The 22441-nt window shown below is 45.5% G+C and overlaps 1 protein-coding gene across 1 annotated transcript in view; it reads left to right on the plus strand.

The window, feature by feature from the left end:
* Nucleotides 1-22441, plus strand: part of LOC124596015 (sodium-independent sulfate anion transporter-like) — a 157544-nt gene that overhangs the window by 61149 nt on the left and 73954 nt on the right. The window contains exon 2 of the mRNA XM_047134969.1: nt 15744-15994. Within this exon, the coding sequence (XP_046990925.1) occupies nt 15744-15994 (251 nt within the window). The remainder of the gene's footprint in view (nt 1-15743; nt 15995-22441) is intronic.

Genomic DNA, 22441 nt, shown 5'->3' on the forward strand with positions numbered 1-22441 from the left:
TAATCCAGTTGAACAAAATATCCAAGAAATACAGTTTAATGGATTCTAGTAATATAATGGAAATAATGACCAGAGGAGAATATGTAGTCAGATCAAAATTTTGTTTAGGTAATTCGGTGATATAAATTTTGATTTTGAAAAATGGTTCAAATGGCTCTGAGCACTATGGGATTTAACTTCTGTGGTCATCAATCCCCTAGAACTTACAACTACTTAAACCTAACTAACCTAAGGGCATCACACACATCCATGCCCGAGGCAGGATTCGAACCTGCGACCGTAGCAGTCCCGCGGTTCCGGACTGCGCGCCTAGAACCACTAGACCACCGCGGCCGGCTTTGATTTTGATTCCTTGAAAATAGAATGCACAGATTCCAGTCTATCTGTGGTACTATTAGTTTAACTTCGGGCTGTAAAGCACAAAACGAGACCACCATGAAAATCTATAAACTCATGGCGCTTCCTCTATTTTCCCATGCAAGGAAAAGTTGGATTTTTAAAAATGATATTCAAACAGCGGAGATGAGGTTTCTGAGGTGGACGAAGGGCTACACAAGAAGACACATGATTAGAAATGAATACATTAGAACAGACTTAAATATTCCAAGAAATTAATGAAAAAATTGATAATTATCGTAAAAATGGGAGACACCTCTTGAGAATGAAGGTCATTCCCCAGCAAGTCGTTAACTACGATCCAAACTGAAAAAGAGGTATCGGATGACTTCGGAAAGATGTGATTGATTTTGTTTGTGAGTTCGCAACATGCAACAGTCTACCCCTTTAAAGGAAGACAACGTTGAATTGTTTTGACCAGGCCTTTTGATCCTTTTTTAACAAAATTTTTAATGTTAGAGGCGAAGTGTATTCCAGCATACATAGTTTTTCTTTTCTGTTCAGTTTTCCATGTTTATCGAGAAGAACATGTAACTTCATACAACGCAGCTACGGTTTTATTCTTCTACGTTGTCACTTACTGTCTGTCGTAATTTGTTATTGATCGATAACGCAAGTTTTTCAATGAGTTTAATGACTGTGAAATGTTCCCTGTACTCATATAATGTGCGAAGCTAATGACGGATTTAATATTATTATCTTTTAATTTTGTGTCTCTTATTTATTAAATGTATTCACTTACCCATACGCCTACTACTTTATAGCTTATATAATTCTGATGTGCGCTCAGTGAGAAGAGAGATTACACTTTAATAGCTCGAGTGCATGAAGTCGTCAGTGTATTAGTAGTCTGTTACCACAGAATCCGAATTAATGGACACAGGTCCCAATAAACATTCTAATCATCCGGAATAACACTTATGAAGTCGCCGAGAGTGACATCCGCATCCCAAAACGCAATCACCATCCGTGAAACATTACAGAGAAACTTGAATGTTATTCAGTTACGTTAGTTTACAGTGTTATGATCGTAGTGTACACGCTGTCTTCTCTTCTCTACTTGTCTACCAAAAGCTAGTGATTAAGATGTCTTCCACAAATGGTTCAAATGGCTCTGAGCACTATGGGACTTAACAGCTTCGGTCATCAGTCCCCTAGAACTTAGAACTACTTAAACCTAAATAACCTAAGGACATCACACACATCCATGCCCGAGGCAGGATTCGAACCCGCGACCGTAGCAGTCGCACGGTTCCGGACTGCGCGCCTAGAACCGCGAGACCACCGCGGCCGGCTGATGTCTTCCACCTCCAGCACAACTCAGCATGGTTTATCAGTACAATATCATACTTTGTCGCTTTCAGCCATGGAGGCGCGCCTACACGGTATTTACACTGAGTGGCCGGCGATAAACTAGTGTAAAAAACGTTTCGTGCACCGACCGATGCGATAAGTTAAAAGCGCCGAGCACAGACTTCTTTCGTTTTGTGCGGATACTATCGTGAGAAACCTGGCGCGAAATGTTGACAAGATCGTTGATAGATTCTACGTCAGTGGTTATCTCTTGAGATAATACTGTGATCGAATGATATTACCTAAAATACAACAAACCGTTTGAGAAATACCGCGATAATTTGAAACTGTTTTTAGATCTTTGTAATGCGTCAGAGAAACAATCTTCAAATATTTTCGTATGTGCGTAGTAATGTAGAGTAATGAAATTGCGAAAAGACATTTGTCTTGGTAACATATTTAGTGATTAACATTTCAAGATCACAGGTTAATGAAGCTCGAGATAAGCTACTGCAAATATGAATTACTCATACATTAACAACCGGAGTAACCGCCAAAACGCTGAATGCAAGCATGCAAATGTGCATGCGTTGTGCTGTACAGCTGCGGGACATCAGTTTGTCGGATGGAGTTCCATGCCTGTCGCACTTGGTCACTCAATACAGAAACGGTTAAAGCTGTTTGTGGATGACGCTGCAATTGTTGTTTGATGATATCCAGTATGTGTTCGATTACAGACAGAGGTGGTGATGGAGGAGACCAAGGCAAAATATCGATACCCTGTAGAGCACATTTGGTTACAACAGCGATACGTGAGCGAGCTTTATCCTGTTGGAAAACACCCCTGGAATGATTTTCATGAATGGTAGCACAACATGTCGAATCACCAGTTGACGTACGAATCTGCAGTGAGAGTGCGGGGGATAATCAGGAGAGTGACCCTGCTATCATACAAAATCGCACTGCAGACCTTTACTCCAGGTGTAGGTCCTGTGTGTTTAGCACGCAGACAGGTTAATTACATGCCCTCAACTGGCCTCTTCCTACCCAACACGCTGCCCTTTGACTAGCCGGTTACTTTTGTAGCTGAAACCAGTTTTCTAGCGCAAATTTCACCTGCAACGTTATGCAGACGTTATTACAGTGCAGTATTGTTCGTCATGCTCTTCATAATTTCGGACTAGGATGAATATCAATGACGTGATAATAGTGTGTACGTAATGACCCTTAAGTCCAGTAAGCTAATTATCTCAGACCTCAAGGACAACAGAAGTATCATATCTATTGCCGTCGTCTTTTTATAATTGAATATGTTTGTGTTCGCTTACATTTGATAACGATACTTCTTTCTCACTATTTGTGGAAATGAACCAATATTCCACTTTATAAGAATTACGTTGGCCATAGCTCTTCTCCAGATCTGTGACTCACTACTTGTCAGAAAGGTCAGAGAAAAGAATACTAAAAATGAAAGAGTATGGAGTAACCTCTATGTCGTTAGCCCCAGTTCAGAGTGGCAAGGATCCGGAAGGAAACTGTTGCCCACGAAGAAATCATGCCAGATATTATCAGGAGTAATTTACAAAAACCATTACGATGATTGCATGGAGATTTGGATCCTTTTCCTGTCAACTGTGGATCCAATATCTTAAACATTTACTACCTCGCCCGATGTCACGGGACAGTCGTGTCAACGAGGAAATAAAGGTAACGACTTGTAAGCGTTTAATCCATACACTAAGAAGAAATCTAAAGTCTATCAGAATGAAATGGTGATGCCTAATTGTGGAAAGAACCTGGGATTTATCTGGATTCTCCGAGGAAGAGCGGTTAAGATAATAAGATCTTGAGCTGATAAAGTGTGGGTCAAAGTAGGAGACCTTGCAGTGAACACAGAACAATGGCGATCGCTTCTGGATGTACTGTGGTCAGGGGAACAATAGGAATAAATCAAAGAAACGAAAATAGAATTGGTGGAATGAGAGTTCCCCGGAAGAAAGAAACAGACGCGGTTCTTACAGCCACGCTGCCCTTGACTACACTGCCGCCTGCTTTTTATTCGGCTGCCGTTGTGGAAAAATAAACGCTGCCGGTATAATTTTATTTGACTGTTGGCGTTCAAAACGAAACCTTCTGAGTACATACCTCCTAAGAAGATGATGGGTGTTGACGGTCCTGAAAGAAAACATCAACCAAAAAAAAAACTAATACTCACCTTTCCACCAATGTGAAAATGTTATTTGACAACATTAACCAAAGATGTTCAGATTGTAACGTCTTACGTCTTCCATACTGGAGTACATAGCTTATCACTCTTTATCTTAAACGAACACTGGTGATAGTAAAACATCTCCAGTTTTCTTGTGAAAGAGTATGGATTCATCAAGAGGAAATACCGAAACAATAACAAACGAAATCATCAGTTTTTTGTTCATGGCACCATGTTCCACAGCAGGAATATAAATTGTACGTTCCCAGTCACAAAAGATAGCATTTTTCGTACTGCAGTACAGTCGATTTTTGCTTTTATTTAAAATCGTCTTCGCTGTCCGAGCCGTCCGTGGAATGAACGAGAAGAAAACAGAACTGGTACATTCCGTACCCTCCATGATACGCAGTACGGTAGCTTGTGGAGTATCGATGTTGGCTTACATCTTAAATCGAACTCAGTCGCGAAATAAGTGCAAAATATTGACTTGATACATAAGTTCGTAGCGTTTTTTTTTCATAAGTTTGATAAACGCAAGAAATACAATAACAGGGATTTTAGTCATCAATAACATATTCTCCTTCACTATTTGCTACAATTTTCCAACGCTTGGGTACCTACTCGATTCCGTGACTGTAGAAATCATGTAGTTTTCAGGCGAAGAAATCGTCGAACCATGTTCAGAGCGCATTTTCATCCGGAAAGAAAGTCGTTTCAAGGTTTTTCGATTGAGAGCGGAAAAGTTGTGAGGTGGATGAGGAACCCAACTCCTGCATTATGTTTTATGTCAGTCTCGCAGAGCCGGCCGCGGTGGCCGAGCGGTTCTAGGCGCTTCGGTTCGGAACCGCGCGACTGCTACGGTCGCATGTTCGAATCCTGCCTCGGGCACGGATGTGTGTGATGTCCTTAGGTTGGTTAGGTTTAAGTAGTTCTAAGTTCTAGGGGACTGATGACCTCAGATGTTAAGTCCCGTAGTGCTCAGAGCCATTTGAACCATTTGAACCAGTCTGTCAAAATGCATGCCGCCGTTATCGTGAGGTAACGTCACTTCACACAGTCTTCCTGGTCGTTGTTCTTAGACTGCGTCTGCAAGATGTCTCAATTGTTGACAAGATGATGATGATGATGATTAGTGTTTTAGGGCGCACAACTACGAGGTTATCAGCGCCCGTTGTTGACAAGAAATGTGAACGGTGATGGCTACAGCTCGTTGAAGTAATTCGTAGTACACCACACCCTAGCTGTTCCACCAAAGGCATAACTTTACCTTTTATAGATGAGCACAAGTCTTTGTGAAGGGAGTTGCTGCTTTGCTGGGGCTCAACCATTCGTTTCTTTTCCTTATGTTAGCGTGAAGACACCATTTCTCGACATCAGTAACGATGTAGGATAGGAATGGTCAGTGTTGTTCACGATCCAATTGATGACTAGCAAGCAGAGATGTGCGTTTGGCACCCGCTGATTTTTGTGATTTTGACTTAGAGACTGTGAGGGACACGCGTGTATTCAGGGGATTCTTTGATGACACTGATCATTATTTAATCTGCAGTGAAATTGGGATTGTGAGGCCGAAAGTACAGGAGGTCAGGTCCATATGTAGGAGGATAAGAGTGGAGAAACTTCAGGATAAGAAAATCAGGCACAAGTACATAACAGCCATCTCAGAAAGGTACCAGTTAGTTGAATGTAGTCAATTACAGTAATTGGAAAAGGAATGGACAAGTTACAGGGACACAGTACTAGAAGTGGCTAAAGAATGTCTTGGAACAGTAGTGTGTAAAAGTAGGATGAAGCAAACAGCTTGGTGGAATGACACAGTCAAGGCAGCCTGTAAAAGGAAAAAGAAGGCGTATCAAAAATGGCTACATACTAGAACTCAGGTAGACAGAGAAAGTTATGTTGAAGAAAGAAACAAAGCCAAACAGATAACTGCAGCATCCAAGAAGGAATCTTGGGAAGACTTTGGAAACAGGTTGGAGTCTATGGGTCAAGCCGCTGGAAAACCATTCTGGAGTGTAATTAGCAGTCTTCGAAAGGGAGGTAAGAAGGAAATGACAAGTATTTTGGACAGGTCAGGAAAACTGCTGGTGAATCCTGTGGATGCCTTGGGCAGATGGAGGGAATATTTTGAAGAGTTACTCAATGTAGGTGAAAATACGATCAGTAATGTTTCAGATTTCGAGGTAGAATGGGGTAGGAATGATGATGGAAATAGGATCACATTTGAGGAAGTGGAGAAAATGGTCAATAGATTGCAGTACAATAAAGCAGCGGGGATGGATGAAATTAAGTCGGAACTCATCAAATACAGTGGAATGTCAGGTCTTAAATGGCTACACAGGATAATCGAAATTGCCTGGGAGTCGGGACAGGTTCCATCAGACTGGACAAAAGCAGTAATCACACCAATCTTTAAACATGGAAACAGAAAAGATTGTAACAACTACAGAGGTATCTCTTTAGTCAGCGTTGTGGGTAAAATTTTCTCAGGTATTGTTGGAAGGAAAGTGCGAGTATTAGTTGAGGACCAATTGGATGAAAATCAGTGTGGGTTTAGGCCTCTTAGAGGTTGTCAGGACCAGATCTTTAGCTTACGGCAAATAATGGAGAAGTGTTATGAGTGGAACAGTGAATTGTGTCTATGCTTTACAGATCTAGAAAAGGCATATGACCGGGTTCCTAGGAGGAAGTTATTGTCTGTTCTACGAGATTAGAACGCTACGAACTTACACACCAAGCTAATAACTTCCACGCAAGTGAACACAGAGTATCGGTGTCAGGTCGAGCTATTCTGGCCTCGTCCTTCCAGAGCAGGTGGGAATGGTACTGCAGTTCTCGGCGATACCCTTATCCGGGTGACTGGAAGCAGCGCTCAGCTCGTCGCCTGACCCTGCGGCAGTCCCATGACGACTCTACCAGCCTCGGCCCAGTCAGTGGCGCGTGGGCGCCGCGACGCGACGCGACGCGCCGGTAACACGGCCGCCGCGGCGACGCCGCCGTGATTGCCAGGCTGTCAGGTTGACGCGCGTTAACGAGCTCCAGCACGCAAATTAGAGCCGCGGCTATTCTAGGCAACAGTGCCTTCCCGGTGTGCGTGTGTCCGGCGAGGCACTGACCATGGATGGAGCTTACTCGGCCGCCAACCGCGGCGGCAACCGGCCAGAGGACGAGTGCGGGCCGAGTGGCCACCAGCCGCGAGTAGCAGGTATTCTGTCGCCAGCGCGTTTCGAGTAGATCGTTTCGCCGATGAGATAGTCAATGAGAAGCCATTATTTTCCGTCAATGGTAATAATATTGCATAGGTTTTCTCTTGTCACTTTATTTCTCACTCGTTGTACCAGTGATGAGTCCCGCTCCAAACTAAATCCCGATGGCCAACGTACTTTCAATGAAGAGATGGTGTTGTTTACAGCAATACTAAGCACATGAGCTGCCCGTGAAACTGTCCGCGGGCACCGTGGGCGTTTGTATCACCGTGCGGGCACCATACGCGAGCAGCGTACATTCCCTTACAGTTAGTCACTGTCGACAACACACGATCGACAGCTGATGCTCGAAATTGTAATCACGTTAGATTGTTAAAAGTAGATTATTTTTTTCATTGTCGTAATTACGAGGGTGAGTCAAATGAAATCCTTAAATATTTTTTAAAAATATTATTTATTGTGCAGAAGTGGGGCAAAGCTCTATCACTTTTCAACATAATCTCCCCCACGTTCAATGCAAGTCCTCCAACGCTTACAAAGTGCATAAATTCCTTTCGAAAAAAATTCTTTTGGTAGTCCGCGCAACCACTCATGCATTGCGTGGCGTACCTCTTCATCAGAACTCATCTTCTTTCCTCCTATTGCGTCATTCAGTGGTCCAAACATATGAAAATCACTGGGGCAAGGTACGGTGAGTATGGTGGGTGAGGAAGACACTCAAAATGCAGGTCTGTGATTGTTGCAACTGTTGTACGGGCAGTGTGGCGCCTTGCGTTGTCATGTTGCATAAGGACACCTGCTGACAGCAATCCACGTCGCTTTGATTTGACTGCAGGCCGCAGATGGTTTTTTAGGAGAGCTGTGTATGATGCACTGGTAACAGTGGTCCCTCTACGCATTTAATGCTACAAAATGACGCCTTTTTCGTGCCAAAAGAGAGTCAGCATAACCTTCCCTGCTGATGGTTCTATTCGAAACTTCTTTGGTTTTGGTGATGAGGAATGGCGCCATTCCTTGCTCGCTCTCTTCGTCTCCGGTTTTTGCAAATGAGCCCAGGTTTCGTCCCCAGCAACGATTCTGGCAAGGAAGCCATCACTTTCTCGTTCAAAGCGCCGAAGAAGTTCTTCACAAGCATCAACACGTCGATCTCTCATTTCAGGAGTCAGCTGCCGTGGCACTTGCAGACACTTTGTGAAACTGGAGCACATCGTGGACAATGTGGTGTGCTGACCCATGACTAATCTGTAAACATGCTGCAGTGTCATTCAGTGTCACTCGTCGGTTTTCCTTCACTATGACTTCAACTGCTGCAATGTTCTGTGCAGTCACAACTCGTTGTGCCTGACCTGGACGAGGAGCATCTTCCACTGAAGTCACACCATTTGCGAACTTCCTACTCCATTCATAGACTTGCTGCTGGGACAAACATACATCACCGTGCTGAACCTTTATTCGTCGATGAATTTCAGTGGGTTTCACACCTTCACTACGCAAAAACCGAATAACAGAACGCTGTACTTTCCTGATGCAAGTCGCAAGTGGGGCAGCCATTTTTATACTGATACTGCGACGGTATGTGTGAATCTGCACTATGCTGCCACCTACAGGCCATTCTACACGTTGTTTGTAGCACGCTTACCAAATTACAGGATAACGGCGCGAAATTTCGATTTGTTATTACAAATCTAAGGTTTTCATCTGACTCACCCTCGTATTATAGTAGGACGATGCAAATACATGTGTTCATATTTGAGGACGTTAGCCTCCCTTGTGTTACATAAATGCGACATCGAATGAAAAAGCAAGAACGTTTAGCTTATAATAATTCTGTTGTGAAGCAAATCAGATGAATTTGCGCTAGTGTACAGGTTTTTGTGCACCAGCTTGTCCATAACACTTTGCACGTCAGTTATTAGCTTCTAAAATAGTAGTGATGTTTTCCAAAGTTTTTCAGTGAGAGAAATTCTGTTTGTAATATATCTTTTCTGTGCGCCCAGTTCATGTTCCACTTTCCTCTGAACTCGAATGTGCCGTTCTCCCTTAGTTCTAAAAAAAACTAAAGGCAGGTACACGTTCAGACGATACCAGCAGACGATAGGAAAGTCGCGGACCGTCTGTAGTTCGACTGAGGCACAAATGGTTCTAAGCACTATGGGAGTTAACATCTGAGGTCATTAGTCCCCTAGAACTTAGGTACAAAAGTCATGCGCTACACGTTTTCGTGGCTCCCTTTCCAAAACAGAAGAGTGTCACTGTGAATTTGTGACGTCCGTTGCGTGCTGCGTGCTTCAAGCAGCAGCGCGCCTGGATGGAAGCGTATCTACACACGACCATCAATTTGATGTTACAAAGAGCGTGAATTATTCGAACAGATGACACGTTTCCATTGATACACGGTCTAATCTCGATGATCCCGTAGCCACTGCAATCGGAATTGATCGCGTCGTTGTATCAACTAGGAACACACAGGGGTCGTCTGATGCGGAACCCCCTCTTCAACAATGTGCTCCGAAAAATTTGTGCCTGCAGCAGCATTGTTCTGTACCGCTGGATCTGCCTCATACTGCGCTTATCCTACTATAGAGATCGGGTAATCCTGCTGCCTCTAAGTTCTGTGATTAGGCGTAGACGCCCAACACCGTGTCGCTGCTCGTGGATACACTGTCTACAGAAGTTAGTAGCATGCGATTAGCCGACCAGTTTCATCGTTTCCGAGATTCTCGCTCCCAGGCGCCAGCTTATTACAATCAGCCCTTTGCCGAAGTCATTTACATTAGCTGAACTCCTCATTTGCTGCCCAATTGTTCCTGAAATGAGCCCCCATTTGTCTCTGCGCCACTTATACACGGGGTGGACAAAAATATGGTAACACATTTTCATACATAATATGTAGTAGGAAAACCGTTGGTACTTAAAACAGAGTCGTCTCGGAATGGATAAATACAGGTCCTGTTTCGTTTTCTAGGGAATCGTATGCCGTTCTTCGTCCAAAATAGTGGCAAGTCCAAGTAACGACGATGAAGGTGGATGGAGATCACGTACCCTTCTGTCCAAGGTAGACCGCAAAGGCTCAATAATACTGAGTTATGATGACTGTGGTGGCCAGTAGAGATGCGAAAATTCATCCTCGTGCTCACAAACCGAGTCCTGGACGATGCGGGTTGTGTGAAGAGGAGCCCCGTCGTTTTGGAGCACAGCAGCACGATTGGGAAACAAATAATGGATGGACCTGATCAGCCGAAATGGTCACATAACCCTTGCAGAGTAACCATGGGGCTCCTGGACTGCCCCGAATCCCCGCCATGTTTCACCCTTGGGACGTTAGCTGGGCCATAACAGTATGAAACAGAACTCATACGACCAAATAACTTTCTTCCATTGTTCCATAGTCCATATTTTATGGTTTCGGCACCATATTTTGCTGTTAAGGGCATCTGCGTCACTGATGAGGGGTTTTGGAATTTCAGCTCGCCCTGCAGTTCCTGCTTCTGAAACTCCCATTCTCTTCGGGTGCTGACAGGTTTCACAAGTTCTGTAGCGACTTTTGCAGCTATACACCTTTTCTTTTTGACACAGTTCCTTTCAGTGACGATCAAGATCACTCAACATACACTTTCGTCCGCGTTGTGACTTAGCGGGTGATGTTTCTTTGATTTTCCTGTACACGGTATAGCACTTCGAAACACCAAACGCTGCGGCTACCTTAGTTACGGAAGCTCCAGCAACTTCCCGACGTTATACAGGTTGGTCCATTGATCGTGGCCGGGCCAAATATCTCACGAAATAAGCATCAAACGATAAAACTACAAAGAACGAAACTTGTCCACCTTAAAGGGGGAAATCAGAAGGCGCTATGGTTGGCCCGCTAGATCACGCTGTAACAGCGCTGCCATAGGTCAAACGGATATCAACTGCGTTTTTTAAATAGGAACCCCCATTTTTATTACATATTCGTGTAGTACGTAAAGAAATATGAATGTTTTAGATGGACCACTTTTTTCGCTTTGTCACAGATGGCGCTGTAATAGTCACGAACATATGGCTCACAATTTTAGACAAACAGTTGGTAACAGGGAGGTTTTTTTTAAATTAAAATACAGAACGTAGGTACGTTTGAACATTTTATTCCGGTTGTTCCAATGTGATACATGTACCTTTGTGAAGTTATCATTTCTGAGAACGCATGCTGTTAGAGCGTGATTACCTGTAAATACCACATTAATGCAATAAATGCTCAAAATGATGTCCGTCAACCTCAATGCATTTGGCAATATGTGTAACGACATTCCTGTCAACAGCGAGTAGTTCGCCTTCCGTAATGTTCGCACATGCATTGACAATGCGCTGACACATGTTGTCTGGAGTTGTCGGTGGATCACGATGGCAAATATCCTTCAACTTTCCCCACAGAAAGAAATTCGGGGACGTCAGGTCCGGTGATCGTGCGGGCCATAGTATGGTGCGTCGACGACCAATTCACCTGTCATGAAATATGCTATTCAATACTGCTCCAACCGCACGCGAGCTATGTGCCGGACATCCATCATGTTGGAAGTACATCGCCATTCTGTCCTGCAGTCTGATCCTGGCGGAGGTTCGAGTCCTCCCTCGGGCGTGGGTGTGTGTGTTTGTCCTTAGGATAGTTTAGGTTACGTAGTGTGTAAGCTTAGGGACTGATGACCTTAGCAGTTAAGTCTCATAAGATTTCACACACATTTGAACATTTGTCCTGCAGTGAAACATCTTGTAGTAACATCGGTAGAACATTGCGTAGGAAATCAGTTTACATTGCACCAGTTGCAATGCCATCGATAAAATGGGGGCCAAGTATCCTTCCTGCCATAATGCCGCACCATACATTAACCCGCCAAGGTCACTGATGTTCCACTTGTCGTAGCCATCGTGGATTTTCCGTTGCCCAATAGTGCATATTATGCCGGTTTACGTTACCGCTGTTGGTGAATGACGCTTCGTCGCTAAGTAGAACGCGTGCAAAAAATCTGTCATCGTCCCGTAATTTCTCTTGTGCCCAGTGGCAGAACTGTACACGACATTCAAAGTCATCGCCATGCAGTTTCTGGTGCATAGAAATATGGTACGGGTGCAATCGATGTTGATGTAGCATTCTCAACACCGACGTTTTTGAGATTCCCGATTCTCGCGCAATTTGTCTGCTACTGGTGTGCGGATTAGCAGCGACAGCAGCTAAAACACCTACTTGGGCATCATCATTTGTCGTATGTCGTGGATGACGTTTCACATGTGGCTGAACACTTCCTGTTTCCTTAAATAACATAAGTATCCGGCGAACGGTCCGGATACTTGCATGATGTCGTCCAGGATACTGAGCAGCATACATAGCACACACCCGTTGGGCATTTTGATCGCAATAGCCACACATCAACACGATATCGACCTTTTCCGCAATTGGTAAACCGTCCATTTTAACACGGGTAATGTATCACGAAGGAAATACTGTCCGCACTGGCGGAATTTTACGTGATACCACGTACTTACACGTTTGTGACTATCACAGCGCCAAAACGAAAAAAGTGGTCCAATTAAAACACTCATATTTCTGTGCGTACTACACGAATATGTAATAAAAAATGGGGGTTCCTATTTAAAAAAACGCAGTTGATGTCCGTTTGACCTATGGCAGCGCCATCTAGCGGGCTAACCATAGCGCCATCTGGTTTCCCCCTTCAAGCTAGACGAGTTTCGTTCTTTGTAGTTTTTTCGTTTGATACTTATTTCGTGAGATATTTGGCCTGGTCACTATCAATGGACCACCCTGTATACTTATGACGTGGTCAGTCTGAGGGTGATCTACAACCTATGATAACTGAAGACAACTTTACAAGCAAAGATCGCTAAAAAAGCATTTTATTGGATGACCAGCTTCAAAAGAGATATGCTGTCCTCATCGGACCTTACGCTTTGTGATGGACAACATGCTGTAAATATTTTAAAGCGTAATAACCGATGGTGACAGTATAGCTCTTTTGAAACCAGCCATCCGATAAAATGCTTTTTTATCCATCTCTGCTTGTGAAGTTTTCTTCAGTTGTTAAGTTCTCCGCGTCTGAATGCACTGAGCTCCGACACAATGCACTCACAGCTACACAGGGTACTGTTCTGACTTCGACGGACACGTGCAATATTTTGAGGTCATTGCACGGGTGCCATTCGTGGTCAAATGCAACAGCACAATCTGCATTTACGTTCAGGCATGCGTTTCTCGCTGTCTTTCGAAATTTTTGTCCAACCCCCTGATGGGGCTCATCTAACAAAAACAATGCTAAGGTGTCGAAAATGTAAGTAACTCGTTAAACAGACCGAGTATGTTCACTGATAGCGTAGAGTAGTGAAAGCATCGTAACGACAGCTAAGAGTAACCTAAATACATCTGTAATCTACGGTAGTCAGGGTTAATACAGGTACAGTTTCAGGGTGCCAGAATGCCTAAATATCTTTTATCCTACCGTTTCAACATAACTGTTTAAACTTCGATTATCACGAAAACTTCGTTATGATCCACGATAAAGCAATTAACTACATATTTACAATGAAATGAACACCCTTAGCTGCTTACAGGCGTTGAAATACGTCAACGGGGACAGATGAAAATGTGTGCGCCGACCGGGACTCGAACCCGGGATCTCCTGCTTACATGGCAGACGCTCTATCCATTTTTTTTTTCGAACACGCTGAGCTACCGTGCTGGCTGCCATCTGAGCCACCGAGGACTCAGAGGATAGTGCGACTGCAGGGATTTATCTCTGCCACGCCTCCCGCGAAACCCGCATTCTCAACGTATTGTCCCGCACTACATTCGTAGTGCCCCCCGCCCATTATACTCATTACTCGCGGCGCGTTCACGATTTCCATAAGAGTTCGGGCACTGTTTGTGCATTCGCACAGGAGAAGAAGATGGTCAAGTGGCCGGTGTGCCTTAACTATATATATACTAAGATGGTATCTGATCTTTCGGACACGTCCGAAAGAACAGATACCATCTTAGTATATATATAACTACATATTTCGCATTCGGGTGTTCCTGAAATGTTGTGAACCAATAGTACAGTCTGGCCTGAATGAGAAAGGCGCGTATCGGGGAATATTATTGCAGATATTAAAGTTTTAGTCTACAGAAGAAGAATGAAATGTAGAGGTATCAGATAAATTATACGAAGAAATAAATGTACGAACAATCCTGCGATGGAAACTAATAATGTAGTAGTTAAAGCCTTGTGGAGGAAAAAGGGGAAGACGGGCAGTGAAAGGGGTAAAAGTAGCTGCAGAGGAAGATAAAATTCATGGAAGGTCACAAATTATATACGACGTCGGACGTATAAAGTGGAAGAGACACAGATTTAGAAGACTCTGTCGTAGACTGTAATGTGTTGTGTACACCACTATATTAACGTCATAGTCTTAAATGCTCAATCAATAAAATGTTGAGTACCAAATATGTTGATGTAGAAACCTCCCATGTCCAAATTTACCTTTGCTTTCATTAAATCAGTCTGTTTGCTTAAGCAATTGGGTACTGTAGTTTTGTTTCGAGTGGCTAAACTTTTCTTGTATTGCTGAACCATCTTTTATCTAAATCTGAAGTGAAGTCTGTTATGTAAGTAGGGAGTTGCAATCTCTTCTGCTGTCCTACTCAGCTTCATTACGTGTGCCTAATTAGACTGGCGAATAATAGTGTACCACCAACCACATATATTGTTATCGATGCCGAATAGTAGTGTAACTACTGTTATTTGCCATACCTCTGAACTAATGACTTATTTGAAGAAACGAGTTAGTCTGATGCTTATTCCTTAGGTTAACACAGACGGTTATTACACTTGTTTTTGTGGTTTTGCTGTCCAGATAGGTAACTGTATTTCTGTTTGTTACATTGCTTATTATTAACAGTATAGTATAAGAATATTACAGTTGGCTTTGCATGACATTATGTTTTGTAAACCAATTCAGGGAATACAAAATACAAATGGTTCAAATGGCTCTGAGCACTATGGGACTTAACTTCTGAGGTCATCAGTCCCCTAGAACTTAGAACTACTTAAACCTAACTAACCTAAGGACATCACACACATCCATGCCCGAGGCAAGATTCGAACCTGCGACCGCAGCGGTCGCGCGGTTCCAGACTGTAGCGCCTAGAACCGCTCGGCCACCCTGGCCGGCTACAAAATACACCCAGGTATTACATCTGGTTCTACATATCAGGACAGTAAATAACACACACAACATAAGCAAGAATATTACACTTCAAGATGGAGAATTTGCTTAGTAAACTTCCAGCGTTTGCTCAAAGCTCGTACACTTGCGATGACAGCGACGGCTGCAAATCGTCGATGGGATAAGTCTGTTCCTTATCTCCAGACAGATAAGAAGAGCGCATTGTTTCTGGCAGGGATGTACTACACAAAGAACGCTGGATCACGAGTATCTGGGTTAGTGGAGCGAGATCATCCGGAAGTTGCAGAGCACATGGGGTCTCCCGCTTACCAAGATTACTCGCTCGTTGCCACTGACAGCGAGGGTACACATATTTAGTTGCTCGTGCTATTATATATTCCGCGAGTGTGGAAAGATGCTGGAAGACGTTTGTTTCCTCCTTCCAGAACATGACACAGACGTTACGGCAGCGGAAGAGCGCGCGGTCAGCTGCTCGGCCGTGCAGCGCTTCCTGAAGAAGTCCGCCTCGGAGGCGTGCAGCGTGGCGACGGCCCGCAAGCGGCTGCCCATCCTGCAGTGGCTGCCCGCCTACACCTTGTCCACCCTGCTGCAGGACGCGGTGGCCGGCATCACCGTCGGCCTCACCGCCATCCCCCAGGGCATCGCGTACGCCGTGGTCGCTGGCCTGCCTCCACAGGTGAGCTGCCGCCAGCCGTGCCGGCCGGTGTGGCCGTGCGGTTCTAGGCGCTTCAGTCTGGAACCACGTGACCGCTACGGTCGCAGGTTCGAATCCTGCCTCGGGCATGGATGTATGTGATGTCCTTAGGTTAGTTAGGTTTAAGTAGTTCTAAGTTCTAGGGAGCTCAGATGTTAAGTCCCATAGTGCTCAGAGCCATTTGAACTTATTGCAGTATTTAGCGGCAGTTCCATTCAACGGAGTTCGGCCTAGAGATGGGCAAACTTTTAAAAATATCGATTTATATTGTGTACACGTCTATAAAAGGCGTCGATATTATCGATATAAAAATATCGATAATTCGCTGTATCGGCCGACATTTTCAATATTTACAGCAGTTTAAAAAAATTAATTGAAGTTACACGAATGATTTAAAAAACTGTGTGCCGGACCGAGACTGAAACTCGGGACCTTTGCCTTTCACGGTCAAGGGTCAAGTGCTCTACCATCTTCTTTTTTTTTTTTTTTTTTTTCATCGCATCTGTCCGGGGCGGACGTCGTAAGACACCCGTTTAAGTTCGTTGTTGATCGAATAACTCAGTTTTTTTTTATTACAGAGGGCAGCTAACCCTCTGACCGAACACGCTGAGCTACCGTGCCGGCTGCCAGCTATCCAAGCACGACTCAGGAACCATCCCCACAGCTTAATTTCCGCCATTACCTCCCGTCTTACCTTCTCAGGTAGGAAACGAGGTACTGGGAATGAAAGCTGTGAGGACGGGTCGTGAGTCGTGCTTGTGTAGCTCAGATAGTAGACCACTTGTCCGCGAAACCCAAAGTTCCCGAGTTCAAGTTTCGGTACGGTACGTAGTTTTAATATGCCTGTAAGTTTCATATCAGGGCACACTCCGCTGCAGAGTGAAATTTTCATTCTGGAAACATCCCCCAGGCTGTGGGGATGTTTCTTTCTTCCACGAGTGCTTGCTAGTTCTGTAAGATGTACAGGAGAGTTTCTGTGAAGTTTGGAAGGTAGGAGACGACGCACTGGAGGGATGAAAACTGTGAGTCGTGGTTGCGTGGCTCAGGTGGTAGAGCACTTATCACCGAAAGACAAAGGTCCAGAGTTCGAGTCTCGCTCCGGCACAGAGTTTTAATCAGCCAGGAAGTTTCATATCAGCGCACACTTCGCTGCAGAGAGAAAATTTCACTCTGATTGAAAACATTTAAAAACTGACATGTGCTTTATCATATCCGACATTAACCAATAAAAGACATACAACATGCTATGAAATCACTTATTTACAAAACAATAATTAATGAAACCAATAACCGTCACCAACAGACATTAACAGAACTCTTTATTTCATATGTTCCGCTGTCAGTCTGCTTCTGTTATCTAGCACAACCAAGCTTACTAAGGAAGCAACAGTTTCGGACAAAACAGAACAGGCTTGGCATATTACATATTTTTGAGCAATTTCTGACAAAGTGGGTGTGAAACGACGACTAAGCATTTCAGCCAACAGAGTCAATTTTCCATTAAATACCAGTGCAGTAATGTGTGCGGTATTTGTGCCGAGTGTGCGATACTTTTACAGTGCGTCTATCTTTTCTTGAGCCTGGCAATCAGGGTGTAAGAGAAGTGCACGTTCTGCCTCATAGTTTGGAGCAATGAGTAATGATGTTCGCCATTATCATACAGTGCTGTCACTAAATGTGTCAATTTTGCACCTCATATCTCTCATTTGCAATGGTAGATATGAAACACAGAAGTAACAAGCTTTCATGAATATGCAGTATAGATACACTCATGCTCAACTCTGGTCATTTTTAGTACTCAATATGGAAGTTAACTAAGCTCATTGCAAAATATTTATTCTCAGATTGCGAAGAGTGGTAATAGCTGGAATGGGGAAGAAGTCTGCTGATGAGAACTATAGCGCCTATGAGTCAAGAAAAGACAGACAATAAATAACCACTTTTAGCTTTAGTTATAAAATACCGATTAATCGACATTTCGATAATATAATTACTGAAGTTACACACTGCTGTCATTTTGAAGAGATATACATGTTTTGATAAATCGATACTCATTGTCAGTCTCTAGTTTGACCACCTGGTGCAAGTCCTCTTATTTGGCACCACTTCGGCGGCTTGCGCTACGATGATGATGAAATTATGATGAGGATAACGCACAGACATACAAACACACACACACACACACACACACACACACAAAAATCGGCGACCAAGCCGGGAACTGAAAGCGAGGCTCCGTGATGGAGAGTCAACAATGCTAACCACAAGACAACGAGCTGCCAACGTTCTCATCCTAGAGAGCATGTATTACATGGGAGGGTGATAATCCTAGCATATCACAGAAGATGAGAGGGACGATTTGAATCGAGCGCCGACAAAGGCTTTAGTAACCTTTCCTCTGTTTAGCGGACTTGATGTGAGCGGCGCGGCGTGAGTCACATCAATCCCAACTGACCAGGCGAACACGGCAAGTGCCACCAGTCGATTTGCCAGGAACTTCCCTAGGTGGAAGAGGAGTCAAAATACGCGAACACGTGTCTGGGCTTATCCATAGATACTCGACCCTTTCTGAAAAAAGACAGTCAAAGTTTTCGAGGTACTTTCGATGTCCATTACGTGGCTTTTAGCAAGCGATATCCTCAGACAAAACGATGGCTCAGTGAAAGCCCGCATCTCGTGGTCGTGCGGTAGCGTGCTTGCTTCCCACGCCCGGGTTCCCGGGTTCGATTCCCGGCGGGCTCAGGGATTTTCTCTGCCTCGTGATGGCTGGGTGTTGTGTGCTGTCCTTAGTTAGGTTTAAGTAGTTCTAAGTTCTAGGGGACTGATGACGATAGATGTTAAGTCCCATAGTGCTCAGAGTCATTTGAACCATTTAAACAGTCTGCTTTAGGCAGTGGCGCGGCACGGACCTGCTGTCCCGGCCGCGGGCGCGCGTGAACGAGGAAGTGTTTACACCGCCGGTACTCGCGCGTGTTGTTGTCTGACTCGATCGCCATGGCACACAATTTTCGAAAGACTACGCTCCAATTTACGTTCGACAACGAATTTGCCAGACCCAAAGCTTTCGAAATAGAGCGTTTTTTGAGGGAAGAAGTTCGTTTACCTGCTGCAGACATAACTGGAATACACCTGTCCATTGTAAGCAGTACAATGTACGTAAAGATGACCGATGAAGCTGCGTGTGAAAGAACTCTCTCCGCTGCTCAAAGAGGATTTAAATTTCGACACTCTGATGGCCATATCAGCGACGTAACAGTAGCTCCTTCAGGATTGGGTGTGAGGGTCATTCGGATCTTTGAATTGCCGTTTGAGGTGCCAGAATCGATGGTTACTGAATCGCTGCGACCATATGGAACGGTACTTAGTCATACGCCTGAACGCTGGGCTAGTTTTAATACCTATCCTGTGCTAAACGGCGTGCTACAGGTGCGGATCGTCCTTACTAAACATATCCCGTCTTATTTATACATTGGCGGATGTCGAGCTATTGTGATCTACGATGGCCAGCCACGCACCTGTTCTGGCTGTGGTGGAGAAGGACATATCCGCTCGGAGTGCATACAACGCCGCGTCGTGCAACTGCCACGTGGAGAAGCGTCACAGCGAGAAGTTCCCACGCAACTGCCGATGACGTACGTGTCGGTGGCCCGCCGGGAAGAGTTGCCAAGTTCGGAGCGTGACAAGGACGTGTTTATGCAAGAGCAGACCGAGTTACGGGAGCATGGAGGTACTCGGAGAATGTCCCTGCACCCATGTCACGACAGTTGAGGGAGGAACCTTCCGAAAACTCACATGTAGCAAGAGACGTGGAAGTGGAGGTCCAGACGGTGGCCCCGGCAACGGACCAACGAACGATCGACGAACACAGTGAGGCAGCAGAGGGCAGGGCACGCAAACAGCGATCGCCGAAGCGTCGCAAAAAGCGTCGCCATAGTTCGGGTGACACGTCCCCCCCTAGCCTAGGGGACACGGAAGGTATCCTAGCCGAAGAACTGTCTGACACAGAACATGTGTCTTCAGAGGACGCTGACAGGATTCCGTCCGATGGTGACCGGATGTCCTGCCTTTTAGATGGTCCCTCTCCATTGACACCGACTGACCCAGCGCTGCCGACGAAGGAGTCAGGGACACCAATGTTCCGGCAGCCACGTCGAAATACATCAGAGGACGTTTCTCGGATGGATGACCACTGCGACTGGGCGGAACCAGTCGAAGACCTACAGGAATTTCCACCCCCAAATGATGACCACTCACCTACAGGATGCACACCACGGAACGACAACGAAGGAGGGCAGTCCGTTGGCGGGCACCCCTCTGAGCACGAATAGTGGACTAAAGCCCTTGGAGTTCTCAATGACATGACACGAGCATGACAACGACAACGAACCAAGCATATAAGGTGGGCACAGTGCACATTAACACCGCACGTTCGCTTGCAAAGATGCAACTTCTCCGGGACATGATTTACGCCAGATATTCTGCTGATGCAGGAAACCTTCAATGCTGCTTTTCCCGACGTGCATGGATACAACACGTATCTACCGCCGACTCCAGATGGAGGACGTGGCACAGCGATACTAGTCCGGGAAGGGATTCCGATGTGTGACCTCGATTACCTTCCTTCGGCTCGGGGTTTGGCTATGACCGTGAACGGCATTCGTATCGTCAACATCTATGCACCCTCCGGATCTGACAATCGACAGGCGCGTGCACGATTCTACTCGGAGGAGATTCCCCCCTATTCCATGGGAGGTATGACCACATCTTGGTAGGGGGGGATTTTAACTGTGTACTCACACCGAAGGATCAAACTCCTAATTTCAGCTCCTGCCACGCATTGAACACGATCTGCCGGGACATGGCCCTTATGGACACGTGGGAAAAGATCCATGGGCAGCGAGAGGGCTACACGTATTTTACTAGCCACTCGGCGAGCAGGCTGGATCGGATTTATGTTTCTGACGGATTAAGAGATCACGTGTTGGCTGCCGAACGTTGGCCCACAGCTTTTACGGATCACCTTGCGTATTTATGCACGTTAACCCTCCCACGGCAGCGGGTCTGGCGGAGTCGTAGTTCCTGGAAACTTAATTCCTCCTTATTGGTGGTGGAAACTTAATTCCTCCTTATTGGTGGATCTCGAATGTCGCCAGCGGATCGAAGAAACATGGCAGACTTGCACTCGCCGTCTGCCGCTGCACCGTACGGTTCTTTCGTGGTGGCTGCAGTGTGCAAAACCGGCGATACGAAGAGCTCTCATAACGTATGGCAAGGAAAAAGCGAAATGGCTCCGAGATACACTTGACTATTACTACATGGTGCTCCGCGACCTGTCCTCCAGGGCCCCATCGCCCGAACGTCACGCGGAAGTCCATCGCATTCAGGCCTGCATTTTATCGATCACGAGACGTCGACTGGAGGGACTTTCGATCCGTGCTCGGTGCTTGGACAACGTCGATGGAGAACGTATTGGCATGCATCATGTGTCCAAGGGACATGCGCGTAATCGCCTATCCCCAATCACAGTCCTCCATGATGACGATGGTCGGCCCTTGACGTCACAACAGGCCATTGCTGCTGAGTTTCTGGAGCATTACCGCCTCCTTTTCACTGGGACGCCGACGGACAATCGGACAGAAGAAGAAATTTTGCGACAGATGCAAACGGAGGTGGATGGTCCGGATGCAGAGGTGCTATTGGCACCCCTAACGGAAGATGACATCCGGGGCGCACTCGCGAAGGGTGCGGTGCATAAATCCCCTGGGCCAGATGGGTTGACACTCGAATTTTACCGCGCATTTGCGGATTTAATGATGTCCCAGTTGCTATTGATGTATAAAGAGTTATTGAGCCCTGACACGGATGTTCCGTCGCAGTTCATGGCGGGACTGCTTATACCAATACCGAAATCGACAGCGAGTGACAGCGCCCATCAATTTAGACCGCTTACGATGCTCAATACTGACTATAAGATCTTTGCGCGAATGTTGGCGGCAAGGCTCAAGATTGTAATATCCAAAACGATACCACCAGACCAGGCTTGTCTAGGGGTTCGGAGCAACATACATTCTGTCCTCGGCGAATACCGTGACGTAATTTCCCTGACGGAAGCTTGTCGCATGCGAGCGGCGTTCGTATGGGTGGATTTTGATCGTGCCTTTGACAGGATCAACCATGATTTCCTTGACTCGACCATGCGACGCATGGCGATACCACAGGATTTTATTACCGTCCTCATGCGCCTCCTTCGCGGCGCTTCTTCGACGGTGAGAGTCAATGGCAGGGAGGTAGGAACGATTCCTGTTCGCAGCTCAGTTAGGCAAGGATGTCCCTTGTCGATGATACTGTTTACAATAGCGCTCGAACCATTGATGCAGACTCTTAGACGGACTCTAACAGGCGTCCGACTCCGTGCGAGCTCCTTCACGT

Source organism: Schistocerca americana, chromosome 2 (assembly GCF_021461395.2).
Source record: "Schistocerca americana isolate TAMUIC-IGC-003095 chromosome 2, iqSchAmer2.1, whole genome shotgun sequence".
NCBI classification, from domain to species: domain Eukaryota; kingdom Metazoa; phylum Arthropoda; class Insecta; order Orthoptera; family Acrididae; genus Schistocerca; species Schistocerca americana.